This window comes from Chroicocephalus ridibundus, chromosome 2, assembly GCF_963924245.1.
Source record: "Chroicocephalus ridibundus chromosome 2, bChrRid1.1, whole genome shotgun sequence".
Taxonomy (NCBI): Eukaryota; Metazoa; Chordata; class Aves; order Charadriiformes; family Laridae; genus Chroicocephalus; species Chroicocephalus ridibundus.
Genome location: NC_086285.1, coordinates 104,332,015 through 104,358,717, shown reverse-complemented (window position 1 = coordinate 104,358,717; position 26,703 = coordinate 104,332,015). Strand labels below are relative to the sequence as shown.

The following is a 26,703-nucleotide window of genomic DNA, read 5'->3' as shown; positions in this document are numbered from 1 at the left end:
ATAAAAACCCTCTCACTGACAGGAGAGAAAAGCAATGACCCAGCAGTGTTTAATAGAAAATCATCCTTAAGAGTGCTGTGTTCTCTTAGTACTTTGCACCCGTATTTCTGCTGTTTACAACCCTCGCTTAATGCAGATGGCAGCAGCACGGGCAAGGACAGCAGTCGGAGGCAACTGCCTCCTTTTATCTGCAGGAAAATAAATGCATCAAGTAAACACGTGTAGGATGGTTTAGGTAACCAGTGGGCTGCTCTAGAGATTATTTGTTTTGCTTCAGCCAAGACAGACCAACTGTAGCTGTACTTGGTATCCACTCCAGGTACGCTCTAATATAAGCAAGAGTGAGCTAAATTAAACAAATAGGATAGGCTTTTCATCCCTGAAAGGAAAGTAAAACATCATTGTTGTCAAATCCTTTCAGTCGCTAATGAGATACAAAGGCTGTGCTGCTCCTCTTTAAATAGGTGGGATTAGGGTGACTTAAAACGCCTTGGATGTTTATATGATTGTTCTATTTCAAGGGTTGTCTTAATGGCACATCACTCACTAAAATATTGGTGAAGATACATCGCCCCAGGTTTTAGGACAGAAGATCTTTAAAGCTGGATGTTCTTGTCCCAGACAGGAGCATTGCAGCAACGGATTTATTTAATCTTTTTGACACCTCACAAGTGTGGCCATTTCAAGAGCATTGCCATAAAAGTCCTCTGTTACTTCTTTTATATTTGGCTATAGCATGTGTCTGAAGCTCTCTTCTAGTACATCAAGTAGGTGAACACTGTCCATGCGCTGCCAAGAGAGGCTGTGTGCTCTGATGTAACTTGTGTCTCTCGGCTTCAGTTCATTTAAATTCAGAACTTGAATCTTGTGCTAGAGAAGATCTTACATATATGACTTTTAGAACTTTTCTTTAAAGTTATGGCTGAGGCTATTATTCTTCTGGTTAAAGCATTTTAATCTTTAAAAACTCTCAAGGGTATAGGAGACAACAGTGCATACCTAGTACCACCAAACAGCCTAACCTTCTCCCAAACCACCCCCATGTTCTCTACCCATACCCAGGATCATTAAAGGAGCTGTAAAAAGCAGCTGAAAGAGATTTGATGCAGGATGAAGGGGTGAGGGGAGTCTGTGCTAGGTAGAGGGTCACTCTTGGAAAAGCTTGTGTTAATGACCCTGGTACCGGAGAAGAGATCTGACAACCAACAGGGCAGCTGAGCAACACCAGGAACGCGACTGCTGCGTGCGGCTGCCAGAAGGCACAGGTATCCCAGCTCCCTGACGCACAATGCGGTTTTACACTGAGCAGTTGCAGCCCACCAGCACAAAAAAGCAGGACATCTTTATAGATACACAAGTGTTTACAGGAACCGCTTGAAAAAAATACCTACAATTTTATGGAGAACTGCTCTCCTTGCCGCCGCTTTCTGAAATCACATTTCATTTCAGTAGTGATCAGGTTGAGCCGGCCATGTGCGCTCGCAGCCCAGAAGGCCAACCATATCCTGGGCTGCATCAAAAGCAGCGTGGCCAGCAGGTCAAGGGAGGTGATTCTACCCCTCTACTCCACTCTGGTGAGACCCCATCTGGAGTACTGCATCAAGCTCTGGGGCCCTCAACATAAGAAGGACATGGACATGTTTGGAGCGAGTCCAGAAGAGGGCCACAAAAACGATCAGAGGGCTGGAGCACCTCTCCTGTGAAGACAGGCTGAGAGAGTTGGGGTTGTTCAGCCTGGAGAAGAGAAGGCTCCGGGGAGACCTTACTACCTCCTTTCAGTACTTAAAGGGGCTTATAAGAAAGATGGGGACAAACTTTTGCAGTGCCTGCTGTGAAGGGGTAAGGGCTTTAAACTAAAAGAGGGAAGATTCAGACTAGATAGAAGGAAGAATTTTTTTACAATGAGGGTGGCCCAGGTTGCCCAGAGAGGTGGTAGATGCCCCATCCCTGGAACCATTCAAGGTCAGGTTGGACGGGGCTCTGAGCAACCTGATCTAGTCGAAGATGTCCCTGCTCATTGCAGGGGGGAAGGGGGCCATTGAACTAGATGACCTTTAAAGGTCCCTTCCAACCCAACCTATTCTGTGATTCGAAGTTTCTCAGTATAGAAAAGCTGTTCCCTCTTGAATCTGCAAGGGCTTTCTGCTCCTTGGGGCAAAGGAGGTAACGTTGTTTGAGCAATTGCTGGCACAGACTTGGCTTGGGCCACTTTGTGCTCTCCCACACAACTACTGGGCATGGTTCGGGAAGCAGCACGGGCCAAGGACCATTCCCAAAGCAGTCTTCATGTGCTTCCCTCTTTTGGAGGACAATGGAGTTTAATGCCACAGGTACAGGCAGGTCTGTGCCTGAGAACAATCCCAAATGCCCGTAGTTTACTGTCACAGACACAGCCAATGCAAACCTGATGAAACCCTTCAATATACGGTAAGTAGATATAGTCAGGTTAAATTGTTAAATTTAATCTGTAGTGAGCATTAAAAAAAGAAATCTTGAGTTTAAAACGTCATATGGTCCAGCCATGCTATAGGATTAGTTACCATTTGAGTCTTTCAGATACAGAGACATTAAGGATAAACCGAGCATGGATTAAACAGATCTGACAGCGTTTATTGTTGCTGAACTACAAGGTAATTATCTTGCATAACTTTTCATTGCACAAATTAAGGCTGCACGCAGCTCGGCGCAGCCCCGCTTTTCCACAGTCTGCCATTGAAAAGAAAAGCCCACCATCACAGGGGCCATCGCAGGCTAATGAACGGCTTATAGGACTGACCCCGCAGTTTGTCCTCCACTGCCCTCCCACTCTTTTCTCCTTTCCTTCTCTGTTGAGGTTTCTGCATTTTCCAATTCACATAACAGTGATGGACCATCATTCTGGGTATAGGAAAAGGAGGATATAATGGTTTCATATGATGAAGGAAAACTATTTTCTCCTTTTGCCAAGGGAAGCAATTTTCTTCCTCACCTGGTGGCAGAACGACATGCCCGTAAGAAATACAGTGGCTGGAGAAATCATGCCTACAGCATTTGGCTTCTGCTCAGGCATAGGAGCTGTTACACTGGATCCACCGGTGCCTTCTCTACCGGGAAGCAGGAGGATTATTTTCTTTTTAAGGGCAGAGCCAGGAAAGAATGGGGAAAAAGCAACCCCTTGTTGGGTAACTGCAGATGAAAAGCCATCTAACCTTCAGGGAGCTTCCGCTTTCAGCATACGGCGTGGAAATCAAATATATTGGAAGCACTTCCCAGTCCAGCACCTGCGTGCATGGAAACAAGGCTTTGTGGTCCAGCTGCCGTCTGGGGAGATGACGGCAACGTCTCCCTCTAATTTCAAAGAAACCCAAACCTTGGTATATGCAGGCAGCATTTTAAACTGATTATTCTCCAGCCTCAGCTGAAGTCTTAGCATTTTTAATATGGCTTCGGTTTGGTTTCGCGTAGCACAGATGACTTTGTGAGCACTTCCAGCTCTTGGTTTTATTAACCTGAACAGCTAATAAACTAAACATTCATCTCTGTCTACTTTTGCGGATGTCTATTGTTATTAATAAGATTCTGTGTATATCTAAGTAGATGTGGCCTGCGAGTGTTACACTGAATTCAGGAAAACGCCTCATGGTTGAAAGAGCACCTCACAGCAAATTGCCTCCCATCCCCCAATCATCCCCGTGCAAAACCCCAACTCCTTCTTTGAACTAACAAAGTGGTATTTTGCAGACGTACCCAACGAGACAAGGAAAGGACAGTCAGTCACGCGGGACTTGGCACATTATACACTTAACTGAGCAGTGGCATTTTTTCAACAGCATCATCACCCACGGACGCGCCTGTATGGCTGGGAAAGTGCACAGGGAGAGCTGTTGCTCCCGTAACCCGGCAGTGCTTGCAGGGATGAGGGGGGGAAAAGGTGTCTCCATACGCGGGGCAACCCCCTGGCCAAAGACTGCTTGCGGGGATGTGACTGCACAAAGCTGTAACATACGTCCCTACTTCTGTTCCGCAACTAAAGTTTTAAAACCAAACATTTTTAAATTAAATACCAACAGAGGATGTCAGGTTGCTCAATTATGGAAAAGTCCCTTTCCCTCATGTCATATGACCAGAAAACGCTCATCGGACTTTGAACACAGAGCTACATCGACCATCCCACCTGCCCGCCTCTCGCACCACCATGGACCAGCGCCACCTTCTCAGCCCCCCCAACCATTAGCTCCTCTCCCCAAGACGTCTGAGGCATCTTCAAGGGGTGCATTCACTACAAGCCCTATTTTTCCTTTGTTTTGCCTCAGTCTCCTAGTAAGATAAATTTGACAAAGAGGAAAGACATCTCGCTGAGGGACAAATCGAGCTGTTTGGGCTGCTCAGACAGCGAGATGATAATTTGGGGGAAGAGAAAGGAAGCTGCGGTGCTCAACCTTGCCCCGTCTGTTGAAACACAAACCTCCCGCAGCTATTTGCAGGTGCTTATTTGCCTGTCTGTCTCCTACAGATTTCGCTGTAAATGAGTTCCTTCCTTTGGTCAGCTCAAATAGAAAGGTTTAATTAGTAATACACAGGGCCAGGCTAGCCTGGTCTTTTGTGGACATGAAGGCACAAGCTAAAAGCAGAACCTCAGCGATGACTGGATAGATTTTTCACTGCCGCGACTGCTTTTTGGAGTTGATGGATCGCTTAAAGTTTTCCTGTTGGTCACGCTTTCAGGAAAAAGTCAACCCTGACAAATCTCTGGGTGTTGCAGCTAAATGTTATTTTTGAATTAAAAGAAAAAAAAAATAATTTAAAAAATGGTTTCTTGCAGAAGGGATTATTTGAAACAGACCTGGTGTCACTGAAGGGTTACCAGCAGGCTGCCTGACCTGGGAAGCTCTAGCTGCTGCAGCTAATCGGGCTGCGTGAGGGCCGGGAGAGAGGGCAGGCTGTGAGCAGTGGGACAGCAGTAATGAGGTGGCTGGCTCTGCCAGCCAAGGTCAGCTTACTGGAGGCATCAGAGACCGGAGAGCTTCTGATGCTTTAAAAGGGCTGGAAGATAAAATGTATTATTGTGACTACTTCATGTATTGCGCTGGTTCCAGGGAACTGTCAGCTCCAATTTGTTCCTCCCATTGAAAAGAAGAAAGATGCTCGCATACTTCTGTGCTAATCCCTCGTTTCTTTTGTGCTGGTTGGGGGGTAAAAATTACAGGATACCCTTGTAACAGAAAAACACAGCAGAAAAAGACAAGTATAGGAAAAAAAAACCCAGTTAGCTCTTGCATCACTCTTAGAGGACTTGCTTCTTATTGAGGCCACCGGGTACAGAGCCTGGATGCAAAGACCAAGGCAAGGTTTGTGCTTGATGCTGCCAAAAAGCAACTCAAGAGCGCCAAGGAACCTGCTCTTCTCCATGCCTTCCAGTGAGCAGGGCAGCACGTACTGGGACCTGCTTTTTGATCACAGCTGGGATACAGACGGTTCCTGGAGCCTCGCTGCGGCTTCCTAATTAACTTGGACCTGGTCGGAGAGGGGGGTTCTCTTTCTTCCCAATAGCACCAGACCCAGCAGCAAAGATACTTCAAAGGTAGAGTTGGACAGCCACGACTTGGGGGATTGAATCCAAATCCCCTGGATGCAGGCCTGTAGTGACAGGACAAGGGGTAATGGCTTTAAACTAAAAGAGGGTTGATTCAGACTAGAAGGAAGACATTTTTTACAGAGAGAGTGGTGAGACACTGGCACAGGTTGCCCAGAGAGGTGGAAGATGCCCCATCCCTGGAAACATTCAAGGTCAGGTTGGACGGGGCTCTGAGCAACCTGATCTAGTTGAAGATGTCCCTGCTTATTGCAGGGGCGTTGGACTAGGTGACCTTTAAAGGTCCCTTCCAACCCAACCTATTCTAGGATTCTATGCAAGTTGAGATAAAACTGCGGCCCACTTGCAATAAAACAAGAGCACAAGGTGTTCCAGGGAGCAAACAAGAAGTGCTTGCCCACAGGAGGATGCTCAAGCAGGTTTTGGCATGGCAGCTGTCTCTAGGTTGCCAAATGGGGGTAAAACCAGCTGCGGGAGAGAATTACCTGGTACCCGCTGCTTTCTTTCCCCTTGAAATACCAGCCCAAAGCAGCAGCTAGAGCACCAGCTCTGTGAGACAGGAGCAAGAGCAAGCCAGCCCCAGCCCAGCCCACCCAGGCTGGGGCAGGAGAGTACAAAAGCAGTGTTTGCACATAAAGCTGCTGGGCAGCAGTGGCCAGGAAAATACGCTGCTTCTGCTTTGATTTGGGATATGCAGGGAAGGACCGGTCGTGGGGCTCAACGTGAGCTGGCTGCCCAGCCTTTGCTAAGCCATTCCTGACATTAGGCAGAGATATATAATATGATCCAGTTTATTGCATCCAGGGTTGGCTCCGGCTGCCGCTCTCCTCCCAACCCCCTCACAGGGGAGTTGGCAAAGCCCATCCCACCATTCTTCCCCTGGCCGCCCGGCTCTTCTGCGCACAGAATGCCCTCCTGCCTTGATCTGGTAAAACTAAAATTGTCTGAAGGACAGTGATACAAGCAACTCAGCTACAGGGAGGAAATTAAATTCTAGTTTACACTGCTGCAAATCCAAAGTCCAGCCACCACAGCTTGTGGAGTCCCCCCCGAGCAAAATTACTGCTGGTGTCAAAAGACTTTAAATTTGATTTTCAGTTCACAGTGAGCCCAATTCTTTCTCTCTGCCTTCCAAAAGGGCAAGCACATCTTGGAGTCACTGACACAACCGACGCAAAACCTGGAGCGGGGGGGTGGTGGAAATCTAGTCAATGCATGCTCTTCGTCGTTATTGTTTTTAAAATCTCTTACTGAGAAACTTCTTTAACACATACACACGCACACACCCCTCGCCAGAAGAGCAGCAAGCGCTGGAAGTCGAGTGAACAAAACAGTGGCCTCCGAGCTCCTGCTAAGTGGGAAAATAACCAGGTTTCTTAACGTTCTGTTAATAGAGTCATCCAGGAACCACACGGCTTGAAATGTGACAGGTCCCTGATCTGATCCTAATTCATCTCCTGGTCCTCACTAACGAGCCCGTGCCAGGAGTGTGCGTTCAGGCATCGCTCTCCTCGCTTCCTTCCCTGTCTGCTTGCGGCTGATGCCTTGCGCTGGTTAAATGGCCACAGACACAAGCCACCTATCTATCTCCCCCGCTCTGCTTGCAGCTTAGCTTGACTGATGAAAACTACCCCAGTAAGCGGGCTGTCCGTGAGCAGCTTGTCACTGCCACATGTATAGCATGAGAAAAAAAAAAAAAAGTCAGACCAGCCATCCCTTTTTTGGAAAAAGCCAATGCTGCCTTTAGTTCTCGCTCCCGCTTCTTCCCAGTGGGGAAGCAAGGCGGCTTCCCCCAGAAATGGACCTCTCCCAGCAGCATGCTTTGTCTGGAAGTTACCTGTCTGCTCGCTTGGCTTTAAAAACATCAAAGAGTGAAAGGTAACCCTGCGTGGCGTCTGAACGTGCTGCTGTGAGTTTTGAGGCCGTGCTTTGTGCTGCTCTTACCCTGAGTGTTTGTTCTGTGATACAGGTGAATAAAATGGTCATGTGCCTTGAGACCACAAGGAGGTAAAGGAACCTTCTCACTTTGGGATGCTCCTTCACAAACCACAGACTTACACATTCCCAAGCGTTTAAGAAATATTAATTCTGCTACAGAAAAACCTCTAAGATATAACAGTATTGTCATTCAAGAGAGGAGCAGAGACACAGAAAAGCTAACTGCTCTGTTCCTTAGGCAAGATCGTGGAAAGAAATTCAATCTGTTGCTTCTTAAAAAGAAAAACAAAGAAACAAACAAAAAAACACCCCAACGCCAAAGCCCACACCCTGTCAAGGAAGTGCTCCTTGGATGTCAAAAGTTAAACCAGCATCAGGTTATGGATGCTGGGATTTTAAAATTCCCCATTGCACACACGCTTAACTGCACTTGCAAGCAGCACAGACACCATCTTAAGTGACTGTCCCAGTGATTTAGTTACTGGCTGAGAAAATGCTGAATTTATGGAAGAAAAGACAGATTTTGCTGCCTTTAGACTCCCACTGTGTAATATATAGCCACCCATACTTAAGTGTGGAGCAATCTGTCATGTTTGCCCGTTATGGTTACAAAGCAGAGCTTCTAACCTATCCCAGTGGATACCTTCCTCAAATGTGGCCACAATAAGCCAGATGTCATTCTGTCTCTTCCCGGCGCATGAAGATCTCAGAGACGGCTGGGTAGTGAGCACAGAAGTCTTTTAGGAATGACACCTTCCTCTTGCCTCCTTCCTGAAGCCCCCCCGTTTGGGTATGCTCCCACTTTCTGTTTATTCAGAGGGAGCGGGATGCTTGTGAAATCTAATTAGCCACTGGAGAGGATGAAGATAATGTTTCTGTTTGGGAGTGTGCTCCCTGCCCCAGGCTCCAGCTGCGTGACAGCAGCTCAAACACAGTAATTAAGATGAGCATGGCAGAATGCACGGCCAGATTAATGAATGCAGAAATTACGCTGAAAATACATTCAGCTCTTCCCAGCCAGACGCATGAAAGGGTGCAAAGGCAGAATGGCCACACGCACACAAACGCGCACACACAGTTTCCAGAAAGCTTTTTGAAACTTTGAATGAGAGAGAGCAAAATGCTCAGTTAACACCGCAATAGAAAGATCAGTCATAGGATTCGGATGACCTTTTGTAACCAGGGCATTCAAAGGTAAACTGAAGTGCAATGCCAGGGTGTAATATGTTTGCATCAGTCCTTGGGAATGAGCCAGAGACTGAAAGGAAAACTTAAGAGGGTCTAAGCTTTCCTCCAACCAGTAATACCATAAAAGCTCACTGGAAATAGAAAGACAAGACCTAAGGAAACTCTGAGATTTTTTTGTTTGTTTGTTTTTATGGAAACAAGGCTAAGCACTTCCATGCGCTCAGAGAAAACATTAAACCAAGTTCCTCTGCACAGCTTTTCGTGTCCCTCAGCGAACACCCACAACCAAGATTTTCTTCACATTCCCACCCTAAAACCATACATAAGAAGCCCCACAGAAACCCCTTTTTTCCCTCCTCAAAAAAAAACCCCTTTCCTCCTAACCCCCGGGTCCGGCGGGGCGTTGGACCGGAGCCGACCCCTCCAGCTCTCGGGGCTCAGCTCGGCCACGTCCTGCCTGGGGAACGGGACCCCCCCTCACCTTCCTCCCACTTCCCACGCGGGTTTCTGTCCACCCACCCGCCGGTGACCGCCCGGGTACCTGTCGCTGCCGGCGGGGCCGCCCGCCGCCGCTTCACAGCCCGCCCCGGCGCCCGCCGCCGCCCAGCGCTCCTCGGGCACCGCCGAGCCCCATCCCCGGCGGCAGCGCCCGCAGCCGCAACGCTAACGATAGCTAATAAGAATTAAAAATAATAAAAAAATCTATTTTTTGTTTTTAAATTAAAAAGGAGGAAGAAGAGGAGGAGAGGGGGCAGCCCATCTCCGGTCGCAGCGCACCGCCGCTCTGGCAGCCAGCGCAGCCGCTGCCGGCTTTTCCTTGCGGAGCTGCGGGAGGGACGAGGAGGCGGAGGCGGAGGAGGAGGAGGAGGAGGAGGAGGAGGAGGAGGGAGGTGCTGCTGCGCGGCGCTGCGCGGTCGCGGTCCGCCCCCGGGGGCGGTGGGGAGGGGTGCGGAGCCCCCCGCGGGCGGAGCAGAGGGGTGCGGATGGGTGCCGACCCCCCCCCCCCCCGCCACGGGCGGAGCGAAGCGGTACGGAGGGGTGCGGACCCCCCACGGGCGGTGCGGGGCTCCCCACGGCTAGTCCGGAGGGACGCGAAGGGGTGTGTGGACCCCCCGACGGGCGGTGCGGAGGGGTGCGGACCCCCCCGACGGGCTCCCCCCATCTCGCCCCGGCGGCTTCTCTGCACCTTTTGGGCAGCGGCGGCGGGTCTCTTCCCGATTTCCATTCGGCCCTCGTTGCCTCTCGGCCGGTTTGGCCAAAGGATTGGACACACGCAAAATACTCCCCTGATCGTCCCCCGGCGAACAGGTGCCGGGAACGGGCCGCCGCCGCTCCCCTTCCCCCCGTGTCCGGTGGGCTACTCCCGGTAGCCTCCCATTGCCTTCGGTAGCGTGTGCGAGAGCAGCCTCTACATTTGGATATTGGGAGGGAAGAAAGCAGCAGTTAGATGTGAATAGGAAGGAAAGAACATTGCAATGAATGGAGCTTACATTTCTTCCGCTGAGCATCTTTCCTGTATTACCCCAAGAAAGAAAAAAAGGCAGGAATGCTGTATTTTCCCAGAGATTATGGGGTATTTTCTTCAAATTCAGTCTTCCTTCAAAAATGTATAGCCCTATTCACTATAAACACATCTCTCTATAAAGGTAAGGATTCTGCATATATTTCTTGGTGCCCTTAGGACTTAATTTCTCTTCTGCAGCTTTTTTTTCATACTGGACTTTTACATCAGCCGTCACTCAACAACAAAGTACCAAACACTCATGTCCTATTTTCTATATGATTTGCTGTTCCTCTTCCAACATTTAAAGCTGTTGCAGAGTCCTTCAACAAGCTCTCCCTTCTGCCTCTGAAACAGCTGGAAGTGATTTTTTTATTTTTTTATTTTTTTGGCAGGGGAGGTGGGGCGCAGAGGGCATCTCTGGCAAGTCTGTGGGGTTCATAAATAGACACAATTTGGAAGGCGGCTTGAGGAGGCAATACTGATATTCTCCCTATATACCTGTCTTTCCCCGTTTGGGTCAGGATAGGTAGACTCACCCTTTCAGAAGAAAATGTTTTTCATGGAGCACACAGACCTGTCACACAGAGGGTGATACCTTATGGAGAAGTTTAGGAAATGACAGCAAAGAAAAAGAGTTGGGGTTTCGCAGGGCACGGCGCATGGAAAAAAAAAGCCTCACTGAATAAAAAACCCAAGCTGCCAATTCCATCTGACCTATCGTCTTAAGTAATTTTCAGCAGTAATAATGAACATGTGTTATTTATATTGTATGCTGAAAATAAACAGCACCCTGTAGCCTTGAGAATAAATGAGAGAAAACTACTCCAGATTCAGTTAAAGCAGAAATGGATGCTCTTCACGCTGGCGTGCAGACCTCTGGGGCCTGTGGGCCGTTTCCAAGGTTTCGGAGTTCGGATGGGCTCTACAGCGATCGCAGCGGTGGCATTTCCAGAGGAAAACCGCTTCTCCACTGGAAAAAGTGTAGGGGCCACTGCCGACACAGCGCTACTGCTGTAGCTGCGAGGCGAAATTTTTAGGGTGACCTTTCTGTGTCTCTGACTGAATCGACTACACCCTCGTTTCATGTGTTTCACATAGGACGTGAACTCTGAGGCCGAGGCGGAGAAGTTGTTTTCTGGAAAAAGCAGCTGTGTGCTTCGGGCTGTGGAATGCCAGGGGAAGAGGAGAAGGAATATTTGTGGCAATGCTGAAAGCTATAAATGTCTCATCATGCATACTTAATATGCTTTTGACTCCATTTCAGCCTTTTAGGGGGTGGCAGCTCTCACTGTGGAAGCCTGGTTAATTTGTTAAAGAATTGCAGCATCTTACTTCAACCTTGAGCCTCCTACAGTAGTTCTTGGCAATTACTCTGTGTGTAACCCATGTTAGAAATTCCCTCTGGCCCTTTTGGTCTTATCTTGCAGAAGATTTTTTGAACTTAAGGTTGCAGATGCAAATACCTCATTCATTTGCAGCCTCCTCTTTCAAGGAAATATTCTCTGTCCTATGCAAATACATGTGCTAGGGATGTATGAGCTATTTCTCTTGGTTTCTCAATACAGTTTTGCATAGCAAACGCAGAAAGTTAATTTCCTCCTCTCCATCACCCCCAACCCTACACACATTCCCACTTCTCTGTTCCCAGTGCTGCAGCTTGCCGGAACTCCTAGGAGACTGAGTAGGTTCACGGATGCTCTAGATAAAATCTTTGCCCCACTTAGTCCTTCTGGACATGTATTTGTCCTGACACACATGCTTTTGAAAGGCTCGGGTCAGTCGTTCCACGTGTGTCTTGTTTTGCTAAATCAGTGGAAAATGCCAGAGAGCTCTGCCTCCCTCCATCATTAGGCAGGAACCGAAGCTGCCGCTGTATTGTGCCTGTGATCATGCTACAACTCCGATAAATTATTCACTGTATTGCAGTGTAATCTGCTGTTATGTTCAAAATAGGTCAGCATGAATGTCCCCAGTGAAATTTCCAAGTGACAACAGCTGATTCGAGCTTTGTCGCTAGAAAACAGTGACCTCTCCAAACCGGTAATTGCCAATTATGCTCCACTTCCATCTCCCTGCCAGCGCCAGTGCACCTTCACAAACACTAATTCCCAGCAATGGTAAACCCCACATTATACTTGAGAGAACTAAGCCAGAGTTCCTAAATTACCTGCCGGGATTTGCTGGAGCACTTTGCTTTCTATTAGCCTTTGCTCCCAAGCCAAAGAGTAAATCAGGATTATCAGAGAAGAGATTATAGTCTGAGAATACCTAAATGCTCTGCTCCTCCCAGGCACCTGGAAGGCTTTTTGCATGGGCTGAGCAGGATTTTCTGGCTGATACGCATCAGTTACACACCGGTCTGGGGGGTGGATACAATGAGAAGAACTTCGGTTTTCCCATCGCCCCATGGGCTCCAGACCACTGAATCCCCCGAATCAGCAGAGCAGGAAGACCCCCTGGCTTTCAGCTCCATTGCAGACGTGTCATCTAGAGAAACCTGGAAAGGGGCAGCAGGACTCAGTAGTCTGGATAGAGGTCTGAGAGGAGCCCTCTTTCCCCCAGAAGATATTCTGAGGGAGGACTCTGTGTTGAGCCCCGTGAAAAAGTGGGATATTGCTGCAATTTCCCTGCTTGCTGCAGGAATGTGTGTTTGTTATGCAGACACAAAGATTTAACCTGGTCCTAGGTGACTCCATTCACCCGAAAGCAAGGGTTGTTGGTGGGTGGCAATGCTCAGCAGACCATGCAGGTAGCAATTTGCATGGAGTTCTCTCGTTAGCATGTTCAGATTAGCAAGAGGCCAAAGGAGGCAGGGCGCCGGTGGGTAGACCATGGCTTTGAGCTTTGGATGTCTGAGGTAGATCAGGCCTGCCCTAGCCCTTAAGGAAGACAATTTGTGTATGGGCTTTTTCTTTGCTGTGTTTCTGTGTAACTCCCTGGCTCACAAAGGGGTGCCTGGAAGCTCATGGCATCTTCAGATCACTGATGGACACCCCACGGGACGTCTCCAGCAGGTATCACACCCAGGCAAGCCTCCTGTGGGAACACAGGTAGCAAACCTGAGTGCTTTTACCTGGAGAATGTGGTCCAAAAAAAGAGGTGAATGATCAGATTTCAGAGTGGAGAGCATAGCAGGTGCCAGAACCATCGCTTGGAAAGAGGAAAGGTAAAAGACAAGAGCCTGACCCCTGTCACGAGCAATCTGGGCAAGGCATGAGCTTTAACTTGCTGACCGTATGCAAGTTCACCATTACTCTTTCCAGCTAAACATATTAAAGTGTTGCCACAAATCTCCTGCTCTCTATACTACACCCTGACCATGCTGCTCTTTGGGTTGACTCCGTTCCCATATTTATACTTTCTCTGTCCGCTGAGCCTGCCCAGTACATCTGACTTGCGCTTATTGTCATCCTGTAACGCTTCTTGCTCTCCTTCTAAAAGAGTTTGATACCCACTTGTTTTTGACTGCCGACATCCTCTAACCACTGTGCAACCATTTCCCCCCTTTTTACTTCCCATCACTGTGCTGCTGCTCCACCCTTAAGTTCCTCATTTCTCTTGATGTTGTTTTTGCAAAGCTTTCCACCTGCAGCTCTCAGGGCACTTTGGGGGAAAAAGTTACTTGCACTGATCTTCTGCACTGATTCAGGAACGGATTCGATTTTCTGGGACTTCTGTCCAGATGCTCAGCACAGATGGATCTTTGGGAATGACTGCAGTGTAACACAGTGGTTGTGCCCTAGGGCATGGTGGTCAGGACACAGTTGGTACACCAAGGAACAGCTATGGGGGAGGAGGGAGAGGGCTAGGGATGGAAAGGGGAGTTGCCTTTAGCTTTTGATGCACCGCAAGAGATAACGTCTTCCATAGGCAATCCTTTTATCTCCTTTTTGCCCCACCTTGCTGCATTTGTGGTGGTCTGAGATAGCAGCCTTCAGAGCAAGAACACTTCCCACCAACAGCCTGTCCCTCTGCCCCCATTTGAAGATAGCAAGTTAAATTCAGGAGGCATATGCACAAACATACACCCTACCTGCCCTCACATATATAACTTGGGGGAACAGGACAAAGGAGACACTGATTGCATTTTTCCCCCCAGAACTGTCCCCCTTTCAAAAATCAGCCCCGATGCCTCTTCTGGGCAGGTTTTGGGTGGCAATGGGGAGGAGTTCGTGGAGGGTTGGAGGGAGCAGCACATTCCAGTTTCTTAGACTGCTTAGCAACCAGGGCCGGCTGAGCCACTCTTAAGTGCATGCCAAGTGTGTGGATGGCATGTCTAGTACTGCAGCTCTAGCCTTGTTTTTTTTCCCCCTCTTGTTTTTGAAAAGCATTCCTTGTTTTCTAATTAAGATGCATGAAAAACTGCTGGAAACTTATTTTTGCTTTCCTGGACAGCTGGAAGTCAGCTACTCAGTGCAATGATCAAAGCTATGGTAGTGATCAGAGATCTGAAGAAACAGGTATGGCGCTGTCGGTCTGCTTTTTGGGAGCGTGGCTGTCGGACAACCTCTTCCATGCTGTTGGCAACGGACTGGTTTGAAGTCCTGCTGCTGGACAACCTCAAAACCCTCTCTCCCACCTTGCCCAGAGAAGTGTGGAGAGTGGGATGCAGTGCTTCCCACGGCACGTGGGATACCTGCTTGGGGCTGCCTTTCCCAGCACAACCAATATGTGTAAGATCAAGAAGGCCCTGTTAGAACATCTCCAGGAAAGGGTTTGGCTTTGTAGACAGTAAGTCAATCTGATCCCAGCTTCCTTGCTGGGATCCTCTTGAATCTTGGCTCTTTCCTGTTCTTGGCTCTCCAGTGCCCAGATCTGGCTCCCTGACACAAACTGAATCTTCCACCATGACAGCTGACCTACTGCATTTGAGGGTGTCTCAGAGATTGATGCCATCTCTACCCATGTTACCAGGCAGTGATGCCTGCTGCTGAAACTTGCTGGCTACATCAGGACTGCAGTGAAAATGTGGACCCAGCCCATGTTCATCTCCAGACTCTCCTTGCAGCCTTACCTGCACTTGGGAGGCAAATTTTGGGCAAGCTCTGAAGCATAGAGGAGGACGAAGCCCTTCTTTGCACATGCCCAAGCACATTCTGGCTAGCAGTCCCAGGCATGGCTGGGCCAGCCTCATCCTCATCCACCCCATGCTATGAATTCGCCTGGAAGGACCAGGGATCACAAAGGATGGTTATTACAGGAGACAAGACACTGTGGGACTTGTTTGTAACCACCAAAGGTATCCTAGGTCCATGATTGAAAGAGTGGGTCAGGAGCACCCAGGGCTTTGCCGTGCCTTGTTGTGCCATCCAGGAGCAAAGTAGAGACAGCCTCTGCCTTCCTCCTGCTCAGCACGTCCCACAGGTCATGGCAAGGAGGAGAGGAGCTGCAGGGATGAAGAGCATGGTGTGGGAAAAATGATGGTCAGGTAGGAGAAGGATGCAAAGGCTGGGGTGGAGGGAAAGAAGCAAACAATGCCAGACAAGTTTCAAAATCAAGTGCCATGTACGAACCCTGCAGTGCTGCGCACCCGCATTCCTGCATGTTCCTAACGTGGCGGTTTCAGACTAGAAACCCAGGAAGAGTCCTCTGTGGCAAAGGCTCCAAGCAATTTCCATCCTTGTCTACACTAGTGTGAAACCAGAGTTGCCCTGAAATCACTTCCAGTCGGACCACAGTTTGGGTGACCCAGCCGGGTCCTCAGTGCGGCCAGCGACCCAGGCCGACCGTGCTCCTCTTTTCTTCTCCTGGGCCACAGTTCTGCACAAAGGATTGCAGCTTTGAGGAATGATTTTCATTTCCTTCCTGCTTCCAAGATACCGCCACAGCCCTCTTTCCCTCATCAGCGCATATTTCTGTGGCTTAAATATAGCAAATACTAAACAAGTGCAGCGCACACGAAATGCCATTCGGGGGAGCGCAATGAACGCGCTGCCTCTGTAACGTAATGAGCCCCAAGGGCATCTGCCAAATATTTGGACCGAGATTCCAAAGGAGAGGGGGCGGTCCACAGCATGGAGAAGCTCATGACCAAACCCTCATGTCAGTGGCCCTATGCATCTTTTGGGGACGCACAGGTTGCTTGTTGGTCCAGCCTGCCTTTCGCTTGGAGGCGTTCAACCACTCGCAGCAGTCGTTCCCTCTAGGAACGGTGAAGAGCAGCTTTTTGTGCCACGTCACTGGGGCTGTGAGTGGATTTGAATTAAAAAAATCACAAATGATATGTAACATAAAGCAAAGAAATAGTGTTTCTTCAGGGCCATGGCCTGGCTTTGTGGCTGAGGTTAAATGACACCGGTTAAACCACGCCAGTTTTTGAACATCTGACCCTGGGTACTATTTTCAGTGCAGTGATTTTTGAAGTGATTAATGACAACAGCTTGGCACTAATCAGTGGCTGGTGTTGCTGATTAAGCTAACTCTTCCTTGTCTCACAACAGGCATCAGGAATAGAAAGGGCAGGAAGCTCCCCAGAGCGACAGAAGAGGCAGAGCAGATCAGGACCTCCCGAGCTGCCTGCTTTTCCATGGGAAAATGGCAAAAAAAAAAGCTATAGCCATCCAGCTGCAGAGCTGAGCTCAGCAGTGCTGGAGGGCTCTGCTCCTCCTGTGGTTTCGTTTCGCTTTGAGAATGTTTTCATATGGACCCTCTTCAACATTCCCACCCCTCTCTATAAAAAATGGGCTTCGCTCGTTAAATGTATGCCAGTATTGCCAGCGTGGCGCTCCTCGCTTGTGTTTGTAGGAGGATCTGAGATGCTATTTAGCTTCCAATCTATCTACACCTACAAAATCTCTCCTTTCTCCAAGACACTCAAGAGAAGGAAATCTGTTAGTTCAGTGTAAAGGCTGCACGTTGTGACCTCATCCATTAGTCCTGATGTAACCCAAACTTCAATTTATAAATCAGACAAGACTCTCCAGATGCCACCCCATAACTCAAGGAATCCCTAGAGGATGCAGGCTGTGCTCTCTCTGCACTTATCTCACCTCCATTAAGAAACTGCAGTGGCCTCTGGTCTGCTGGTGATGTTTGAGACAGAAAAAGGGCCCATTTGCTCAGTGCGAATTCTCTTAGTTCTGTGATATTACCTGGGCCCTGCCCTATATTTCACTTTTTCCTTTGTGAGTGAGAAAACCCAGTGAGTGGGACTCTAAGATTTACAGGGAGCTCTTGGTTGGCAAACTGCACTTCTACACGGTCACAACCACCCTCTAAAATGAACACGGTGCCTTCTAGGTCGCATCCACGTTCACAAGAGAGTTTTTCCACTGCCCCGAGCTACCACGAAGTGAGAAAGATGTGAACGAAGCTCCATTTATGCCACAGAGCCTGAATGCCAGCCAGCCTCGCTAGCCACTGGCTAATCTTAATCACAGACTTTGGAGAGCCACAGAGGAAAGACGTGAGATTTTATAAGCTCATCTCTGAGAGGGTTCTGCGGGAGTCCTTGAAAACTTAATGTCTGTGGTAATGACGACATATTCACAGAGCTTTTAGCCATCCCATCGAGCCTCAGAGAGGCTGTCCCTCTCTCTTCCGCCGCAGGTGGTTCTGACACCCCTACAGGGAAGCTACAGGATCGTGCTCGGCTGCTGCCATTGCCAAACCATAGGTGCGCTCCTTAGGGGAGCTCAGGGGGCTTTTCACTCCGGTATTGCGGGGCACGAAGGGAGCATCACACAAGTGCAAGTGGGGTGGGCAGAAAGGCAGGGCTGGCCCTGAGAGGAGCCTGGCGTGATGAAAGGGGAGGTGTTGCAAGCCCTCGTGTGCGATGCTCAGGTGGTTTAGTCTGAGTTTTTGGGGCAGTTTTCGGTTTTGCTTCCGAGGGCGTGCCGCGGTGAATAGGGCAGCACCAGTTTTTCCAGCAGTTAGCGGGGCAAAACGAAAAGCGCTGCTGTGCACTAGGCCCTGTGTAGGCAGTACCCTGGCTACCGAGTCCCGTTTACAGGCAAAGTACAAGTAGACCATCAACTTAACGGTAAGCGGTTGCAGCAGGGCTTCCTAACTGGGACCCGCTGTCACAAAACTGAGGCTACCTGGCTCCCGCAGTGGCTGTCTCCCTGCCTGGGGACCAGCCACCCCTGTGGATGTTCATGCTGCCCTGTGGGCACCAGCTGCTGCCAGGCTAGCGGAGGGGACTGCCACGGGCAGGGAAAGAACCAGGCTCTTCCAGCAGGCAATTAAAGAAAGGATCTCTGTTTCCATGCTCTGAATCAGCACCTGAAGGAGCTTTTTATTTCCATCCCCTGCTCTCCGTCCTTCTCACACACACTCAGACACACACGCATGTACTACTGACTATAAGGGGAACTTGAGGAAACCAACTTGAGGAGTTAGGGCTCTAAATATCTGAGAAGGTTGGAATAGAGGCGATTCAAACTGCCCCGATTTGGATACAGCCTGTCTGTGTTTATCACCTGCCATTTTTTCAGGCAGGGGCTGGGGCTTTCCCCAAAATCCCACTTTACTTTCTCAGTCTCTTTCTGTTGCTTCCTTTCTTGCCACCTCACTTCTTGTCTTTCCATCTTTTTACCAATTATTTAAACTCTAGGCATCATATCCATGCTCTGGGTCTCTGAACTTTCTAATTCCCAGCCTACTCGCAATTAAACCAGAGTAAGCCAACGTCAGCCCTGGTAAGTTATGCAGCATTAAGCCTATTGTGCTCATAATTTCCGTAGCAGTTTTCCTTCACCTGTTATCCAGTTGCCAAAGACACAGGAATATCAGTAGCTCTTCACAGCGTAAATGTTTCCCTGCACCCTCCCCACCCCAGCTTTTTTGGGGTGTGCAAATACACACACACACACACACACAGAGGCCCCTTGGCAGAACGGCTGTAGGTCGAGCAGTGAATTTCAGCAGCGAGGAAGGAGTGCTTAGGTGGCAGCCACAGCGGGACCCCTCTTCAAACCATTTCCCTCCTCTTCGATGCCAGATCAAGGCAATACAGCTTAAAATTCCATGGGGCCTGACTACAGCCCTCACCCCTCAAGTGATGCTGAGATATAGGAGAAATCCTACCGTGGGCAAACCATCCCACCATCAACTTTTTAGTGCCTCTGTGACATTGTCAAGTGCTTGGCTGCTCCCCCCTCTCTCTCTAATTCACGTTCTCAGACTGTTTTCACTCCTCGCCGTTTAACTCTGCACTTCCTGACCCGGTTGTTTTGTGACTGTCACACCCTTGGTACACCAACCACAAGGCTTTGGTTTTAGCATCCAGGCAGGCGGAAGCTCATTTCAGAGGCGGCTGAGCTGTGCCTCGAATTGTTAAAGGGGTGAAGTTGTTTACGCCACCAGCTCACGCCAGCTGAGCCACATTTATTTTGTGACTTTAACGGTGGGACTGGCCGACAAAAAGCTTGTGTTTCACAGAGCTTTGTAAAGACACTATCTGAAAACAGGAGGGGAAAAAACGGGTGAAGAGGAAGGCAATTTTGCCTCAGCCTTTGGCGAGGCACTTGTTTTGCAAGCTTGGAAGGTGGCCTGAGCACACCTAATCAGTGGTTTCTCTCTGGCTTGTACATACCTTCCTCTTTTCTCTGAGGGCTGGTTAAATGCCACTTGTTTATTTGATCTGTTTTTTTCCCCTCACTGGTGTTATTATTAGCGATCTAGAAATATTGTCGGCAAATACGAACCAAACAAGTTGCCTTCAAGACACAGAGAAAGCAACAACAAAAAGATCAAAGATCTTTAATTAAAAAATAGGGAGACAACAAAGCAGAAAGTGTCTCTCATTTCAGCCTTTTTTTAATATTGGGCCTTAATTGTTTCTGCTTCAGATACGGAGTGGGATGTCCTGTTAAAAATAGCCCTCCAGCTGCCCAGGACAGCTGGAAGCGCCGAGGGGCCGGAGCACTGCGGGTGGGTCGGTGTGGGGGCGACCGGGGTGGGGACGGGCGTCTCGCACTGCCTCCTCCGACCAGGAAAAGCTCTCTCACCCGTCTGCATAACTCTGTATCTGCCCAGGGACCACAACCGAAAAGGAGCAGCTGCGAGAAACAGGTGAGCGAAGCGTTTAGTGTAAACAGGAATAAGCGAAAACGCTCCATAAGAGCACACCCGCTTTTCCATGCCTTCCGTGTCCGGCACGCTAACTGGGTCTGCCCATTCTCTTGGAGAAAGGTGCTTCAATCTGAGTTTATAGGCCAAATGTCTCGACTGCGCTCTGTCTGGTTGAGGCAGCCACTGTTGCCTTGGTGATGAAGTGATGGGGTTTCTCTCCCTCTGGGCTGCAGTGAGTACGGCACCCGCGTTCTCCATCTCCGGGAACGTGAGATAAGCCAAAAGGACAGGTAGGGCTGGTGGGACCTGTAAACATTTTCAGGACAATGATCCGTAGTCTCCCAGCAGTCAGGGAGGAGGAGAAGCTCCCATGCTTAATACATTGCAAGGCTGCTCATCTTTGCTACAGCCTTCTTCTCAGGCATTAGGCATGCGTATGCTGGAAAAAAGTAGACGTCAAACTCTGTTTGGGGTGAAAACATAGGAAAAATGATACCTCTATATATCTCTGAGGTAGACATCTGCTGGAATACCGTACTGATATGTACACATGAGTATCCTTAGAAGACAATTTGCTTAAAGTTGCATCAGTCTGTGGGGAGGGGACATACTTGAGCTGTCTGTCACCAGAGCAGGGCTGGTGGTGGCAGGTGAGTGGCTGGCTAGCTACAGCACGGAAAGAAGCTTGGTCCAGTGGGTCGTGGAGAAGCTGTGACACTGATCTCCCCATGTGACTTTTAGACAAGTCACTGCAGCTGGATGTCCGAGGAAGGCATAGTGTCTTGTATTTCTTTAGGGGAAGAGAAAGATTGCTTAACCTGAATTGTTGCTGAATAAAAAGCATGTCTCAACTTTTAAGTTAACGTCCAAGACTTTATCCTCATTTTTCTCTCACATCAGCAGCGATGTTACAATACACCAGGCGGTGCACATAACCATGAACAGCAGCTACCTTTCGTTTCAGCGAAGCCTCAAAGCCGATCCCAAACCCCAGAGCTAAAACTCTTTTCTCTCTTAAAAAGGGCAGGCAGGCTTTACAAGGATGTAAAGGCATCTGCTACATTTTTGAAGCATACCTTAAAAGTTTGATGCAGCCACGGTTCTGCTGGGAGCCTTGATGGGTGGCAGTGCTGGAGGGTGGCTGTGTGCTGTGGCAGCACATCAGTCCTGGGCAAGGAGAGGGCCCTGGGTCTCTGACACCATGCAGTGCGCCATCTAAAGTGGGGCTCTGGTCTACTGAACTGGAGCGTGCACTTACTGAACATTATGAAAAAGACAGCTCTGCCTTTTTTCCCCATCGTTTGGAAACCTGAGAGGCAGGTCATGGTTACCACGGGTACAACTGGAGGGCACATACAGGAGGTGGGAAGTAGAGATGTGAGGAGAGGTCGGAGTGGAGCAGCTGTATGAAAAGATCTGCAATAAATCACAGTCCAATTTCTATTTCTCTTGTGCATTCTCAGTTTGGATGTGTTGATCGCTGCTAACAAAATAGCGTTAGCTGTGTGCTTGCAAACTCTGTGCATGGATGTGTCTGCACTGACCTCGGGGCTCCTGCTGTGCCAAGCCCCTAGCCCCGGTCTGGGGCTGTGCTGAGGTGGTGGCATCATGCCTCCCTGTGAGCACTCAGCTCTCCTCCCGGGGGAAACCAGGGTCTGCCAAGAGAGCCGACTTGTGCCCAAGTCTCCCTCTCTCCCTTGTCCTGGGAGCCGCGGGAGCCTTCCTGGCTCCTCGGCTTAGACAGACCCAAGGAAAACCCACGCCTGTTTGGCTGCAGCGATGAGGGGAAGCCTTGTACTAGTGGAAGTGATTGCTTTTTAATGAAATATAACCTCAGAATCTCAGGCACTTAGAGTCACTAAAAATTACGAAGCATTTTCCCTAAAGTTGGTGTTTCGACCGTATGTAAGACTAACTGAAGTCACTTGCATTGAGTTAACATAGTGAGCAAGGCCATAAAAGAAATGAAACATATCACTGCCTGTACTTTCAAGAGGCTAAAATAGTTCCTTCTCGAAACTTTTGCATACTACAGCTGTGCCCTGTTAAACAATAGCTGCTCTGCAGAGGAGAGAGAGTTTCTCTTCACTGAACTTAAACACAGTCGTTCGCAAAGTCTCTGCTGATCCTTTGAAGGAGATCGCACAACGCAAGCGCAAGGTTGTCATTAGAAAACAAGAACATTAGCTAACAGATTTTCTTCGAGGGTGAACATTTTCAAGCTGTGAATATCTATTGCAAGAGTCAGACTGATTTTTCGTGAAGCTTACTGTAGCTTGTCACACCCAGCTCTGTGCATCAATGTACAATAAGGAAAAACAATGCATAAGTAGATGAAAATGGCAGAATTATCAATAATGCTGCAGAAAATACAGAAGTTTGCCACAAATGTTTTTGTTTGCATGTGCCAGTTTATAGTCTATATCAAAGGGGAAATATTTTCCCTTTATCTTTCCCAAAGGAGGAATTTACACTGGAGCTTTGAAAAGAACTATCCAAGGAGCTCTTTGTTGATTTTTTCAAAACGCTTGAAACACCAGAGGATTTCCAGAGAGCTATGAGTTAATGTTGTGTCACTAATGATGCGACAGCCTGGCAGTGGTCCTGGCCTCGTTACAGAATAGCTAATGTAGGAGTCATATAAGCAAAATTAAAGGAGATGGAATGCAATCAGTGGCAGTCATTAGTTTTACAGCAAATAATTGTGTTGATAGACTTTTGTAAGAAAGAAGACTTGGTACTGCATGGGATCCTAAGACACTTGAAATAGAGTAGGTCAATTTAGGACATGCTGAATGGATCCGAAACAGGTCCGAATGACAGATGTAACCCAGCTGAAGGCATCAGGGATGCCAGTTTCTAGCGAGGACCTGCACAGATTCGTTCCATCCCTATGGGATTTAACTCTTTTTATGTCAGTGACCTGAAAGGGAACTTTAAACAGTGACTGACTGAATATGCAGATGGCAAAGTGTCTGGGGAAGTGGTAAATCACTCCAAGAACAGGCTCCTTGAGAAAGTGAGCTGATTCATCTGGGTTTAGTGTGGGCACAGCTGGGAGCAAAGGAGATAAGCCATAATTATGGGATAGTGTTGACCCTGTCCTGAGAAATTTTGATGCTGAAAGACTTGAGGATTATAGAAGAAAATCTGATGAAGAGGAGACCCTCATGGGATGCTGCGACTCAAAAGGATTCGAGCAGTCCTTGTACATATTAGCTGATCCTCGAACTGATCCTGAGATAGACATAGAGGTAGATAGATATATAAAGTATGAGCAAACAGATCATGTAACTTCTGGATTTGTCCCTGGTGTAACAGTTTTGGAGTGGTGGGCTCCATGCTGGTGTCCACATCTCCAAGGGGATGGTCCCAAGAAGAACCATGAAAATGCTTACATTTAATAAAGAAACAGCCATTGATTGCAGTCTGCTTGGCAAAGGGTAAGAGCAGTCTGAATACAATCTGGGGATAGTTACATGAGACATTTGTATGGTCAAGCAATAGTGAGTTCTTTACTTTCCTAGACAAGAGGGCAACAAACTCCGAAAAAGCCCAGGCATATCAGCAGTGGAAGAAATAAGATGTAGCCATCTCTAATTGTGACAGTAGCTAAGCATTGGGACAAGTTAAAAAGGTGGATGGGAGGTCTGCCGTCACTGCTTTCCAAATTAAGCCAGATGTGGAAAATAAATTTCAGAAAAAACTAGCCCACACCCTAAGAGCTGTGGTCTGTGCTGAGCTGGGAGCCCGAGTTCAGCACCTGACAAACGCCTCCATCTGGCCTGAAAATCTGCCACCAAGTTTTGGCCGGCACCTGGGTCCTCCCTGCAGCGTGAGCGGGGTGGGGGATGCCCTCTGACCGAAACCGGCGCCGCTCCTCCCCGCTCACATCCCACCCGGCCCCGGGGAGAGCGCCGGGTTGTCCGGGGTCAACGCCGCTCACAGAAATAGCAGCCAAAAAAGTTAACGTTTCCCTGCTAACCCGTGCAAGAGAGAGGAGAGGGGGCTGATGGGGAAGGCTAGCACCGTGCCTGCGTTGTTTGGGCTTTCCAGCTGGCAGGTTTGGGAGCCAACAGACCCTCCAGCCGAGAGAGCAGCTGGGGTAGATTTGTTCCCAGTTACACGCAGATGAATTAAAGAGGCTGTCACCAACTCATAGGCTCAAAGGATAACTCAGGTGGGAAGGGACCTCAGGAGGTCATCTAGTCCAACCTCCTGCTCCGAGCAGGGTCATGGAGAGGTTTTTAAAATGTTCCTGCCTTTGAAAAGCCAGCCTCCTCTAGCTGTTGCTGGATCAGCCCTGCCAGAAACAACTTAGCTGAGAGGCTGGAAAGGATTTTGTAAGCACTGTATCTTTCCCTTCAGATAATGCAATATAAATGTCGAATAACCTGGACACATTCCTCACCTTCCCTCCCACGTTTCTGGTTAAGAACATGGGCTAGAGGCTTCAGAAACAGCAAAGAAGCCTAAATCCCACTGGCTCTTCAGACCACTCGAAAATCTCCATATCGAGTCAGAGCATGCAGCTGGTTATCCCAGGAAGCAGCATCCACCTGTGTAAGGGCAGGATGCAGGGAATACAACAGGGTACCTTCAATGCTTTTTTTTTTTTTTCCTGAATGCAGATGCTCTGTCCTCTCCTTTCTGCAAATCCATTCCCCTTCTGAGCCCAGAGGAGTTAGGAGTGGGGGCATATATACGTGAGAAATGTATTTGAGTACAGACAGTACATCATTGAAACTGCTTTCTTTTCTGTGTCGATGCCTTTCACTGGGGCTCAGATAACTTGATTTGGCACTATTCACTGCTAAGTTTTCCATACCAACCGCAGCTGAGCTTTGTTTAAATGAGGTTTGCTGAAGCTGTGCTGAAAGTGAGTTTAAAGGTTCACAGTCCTTGGAGCAGGTCCAGGCAGCTCTTTGTGCCTCCAACTCCCTTGGAAACTGCGGAGGGCTGGGGGCCGGGAGAAGATTTGCATGAGCAAGTTCTCCCTCTGGCCCCTGCTCCAGTGCAAAGGGGAGCAGCGAGCAGCGGCAGAAATTAGACACCCTGAGCCAGATTCTTCCTCCTCCTCTGGGTCCTCTCATCTGCCTTTCTGCTATTTTGACCCGGTAGCACTCGGGAAACACATAAACGGCGGCACAGCAGTGAGGAATCCAGCTCCAGCTTGATCCCAGAAAGTTTTAGGGATAAGAAGCTATGGCACTGCCTCCGTGCCGTGGGTTGTGGCAGTCGGAAAGGAGGCAGCTAATTTTGCTCCGATAATTTAAGTAGCAAGTCGCCTTTAGCCCCTGCAAAGAGCCCCTACTACTCTAGCGGCAGCTGCACCTGCGGTGTTGAATGCCGAACGCTCTACTTTGCATAGTGCAGCCACTGTAGAAAACACACTTGGTGTTCCCCCAGTTTTCTTCTTCTGCAGTAACCTCCTTGTTGAGGAAGCAAGCTGCTGAGCCAGTGTGAAAGTTATTTTTATTGTATCTGGGGTGCTTTTGTTCTCCATTCTCTTAGGAGAAAAAGAAAGTCTGGTCACCCTGTGACCTTGGAGCCCATAGGCAACTTCAAATTTACCAAAGAAATACCACCCAAGCTAGACACCGGTCTCTAGTCTGAGTTGGAGAAGGATTAGTTTAATAAAAGATGACTTTACCTTCCCCAAAGGCATCATCTTCTTCTCCGGGTGCAGTCGGATCTTCTGGGGCGTGCTGCATCGTGGCAAGGACGCAGCTCAGGGAGCAGCCAGAGCCGAGTGCTTGAACTGGTTCCTACGCTACCACTCAACTATTTCCTTTCACCAGTTTCCTAAACATTTTGGTGGTAGCAGCTTCCGCATCTGCACTTACGAAAATAGTCTCATTCATATGAATAACACCTCTTGTTTTTACGGACAGCTCTTGAGCTGGGTTTTGAGGTGGGATGTCCTTACTGCTGAGAGAGAAGTTGATTTTGAGAGTAGAGGCAGGCAGGACGGGCTCAAAACGCGCCCTGCCCTGTCGCCGCTAATGCTGCTGCGCAGCGGCAGCCCTGTCAGCCCAGGGTGTAGGGGTTTTGCATATGAATGTGAATCCTTTCTGGTGGCAGGGGGTAGAGCCAGGGAAAAATTCGCCCGGCTCGGTCTGCAGAGCAGCTGGCTTTCACCCCAGGGACAGTCTGACCAGAGTAACCCCCCAGTCCCGGGGTTCTCTCAGTGCCATGTGTTCACAGGATTTTATTTTTTATTTAGCATAGCAGCAGTAACAGCACGTTCTCACCCACGCTGGGGTGACCCATGACAATGGGCATGCGGACAAGCTGGAAAGCCATAGGTGACACCAGTAGTCTCATGGGCAGATGCACTAGCAGGGACCTTAGGCTTTCCTGAGTCACCATCTTTGGTGCCTTACCAAACCTAAGGACCTTCCTGACCATCAGGTGAACAACAGGAGAACGTCAAATTAAAACTTGCTTTCTGTCAATACTGGGCATAATTATTCGAGTATCCCTG

The 26,703-nt window shown here is 48.8% G+C and overlaps 1 protein-coding gene across 3 annotated transcripts in view; it reads right to left on the bottom strand.

Moving 5' to 3' along the window:
- The window catches only part of RIPOR2 (RHO family interacting cell polarization regulator 2), a 72,126-nt gene extending 46,026 nt beyond the window's left edge, over window positions 1-26,100 (bottom strand). Inside the window, exon 1 of one of the 3 annotated variants that reach the window (XM_063326389.1) lies at window positions 25,870-26,100. In XM_063326389.1, coding sequence (XP_063182459.1) covers window positions 25,870-25,930 — 61 coding nt within the window. In that variant the 5' untranslated portion in view covers window positions 25,931-26,100. The remainder of the gene's footprint in view (window positions 1-25,869) is intronic. The other 2 variants (XM_063326391.1, XM_063326390.1) reach the window with 2 other exon arrangements.
- Window positions 26,101-26,703: the final 603 nt, after the last annotated feature.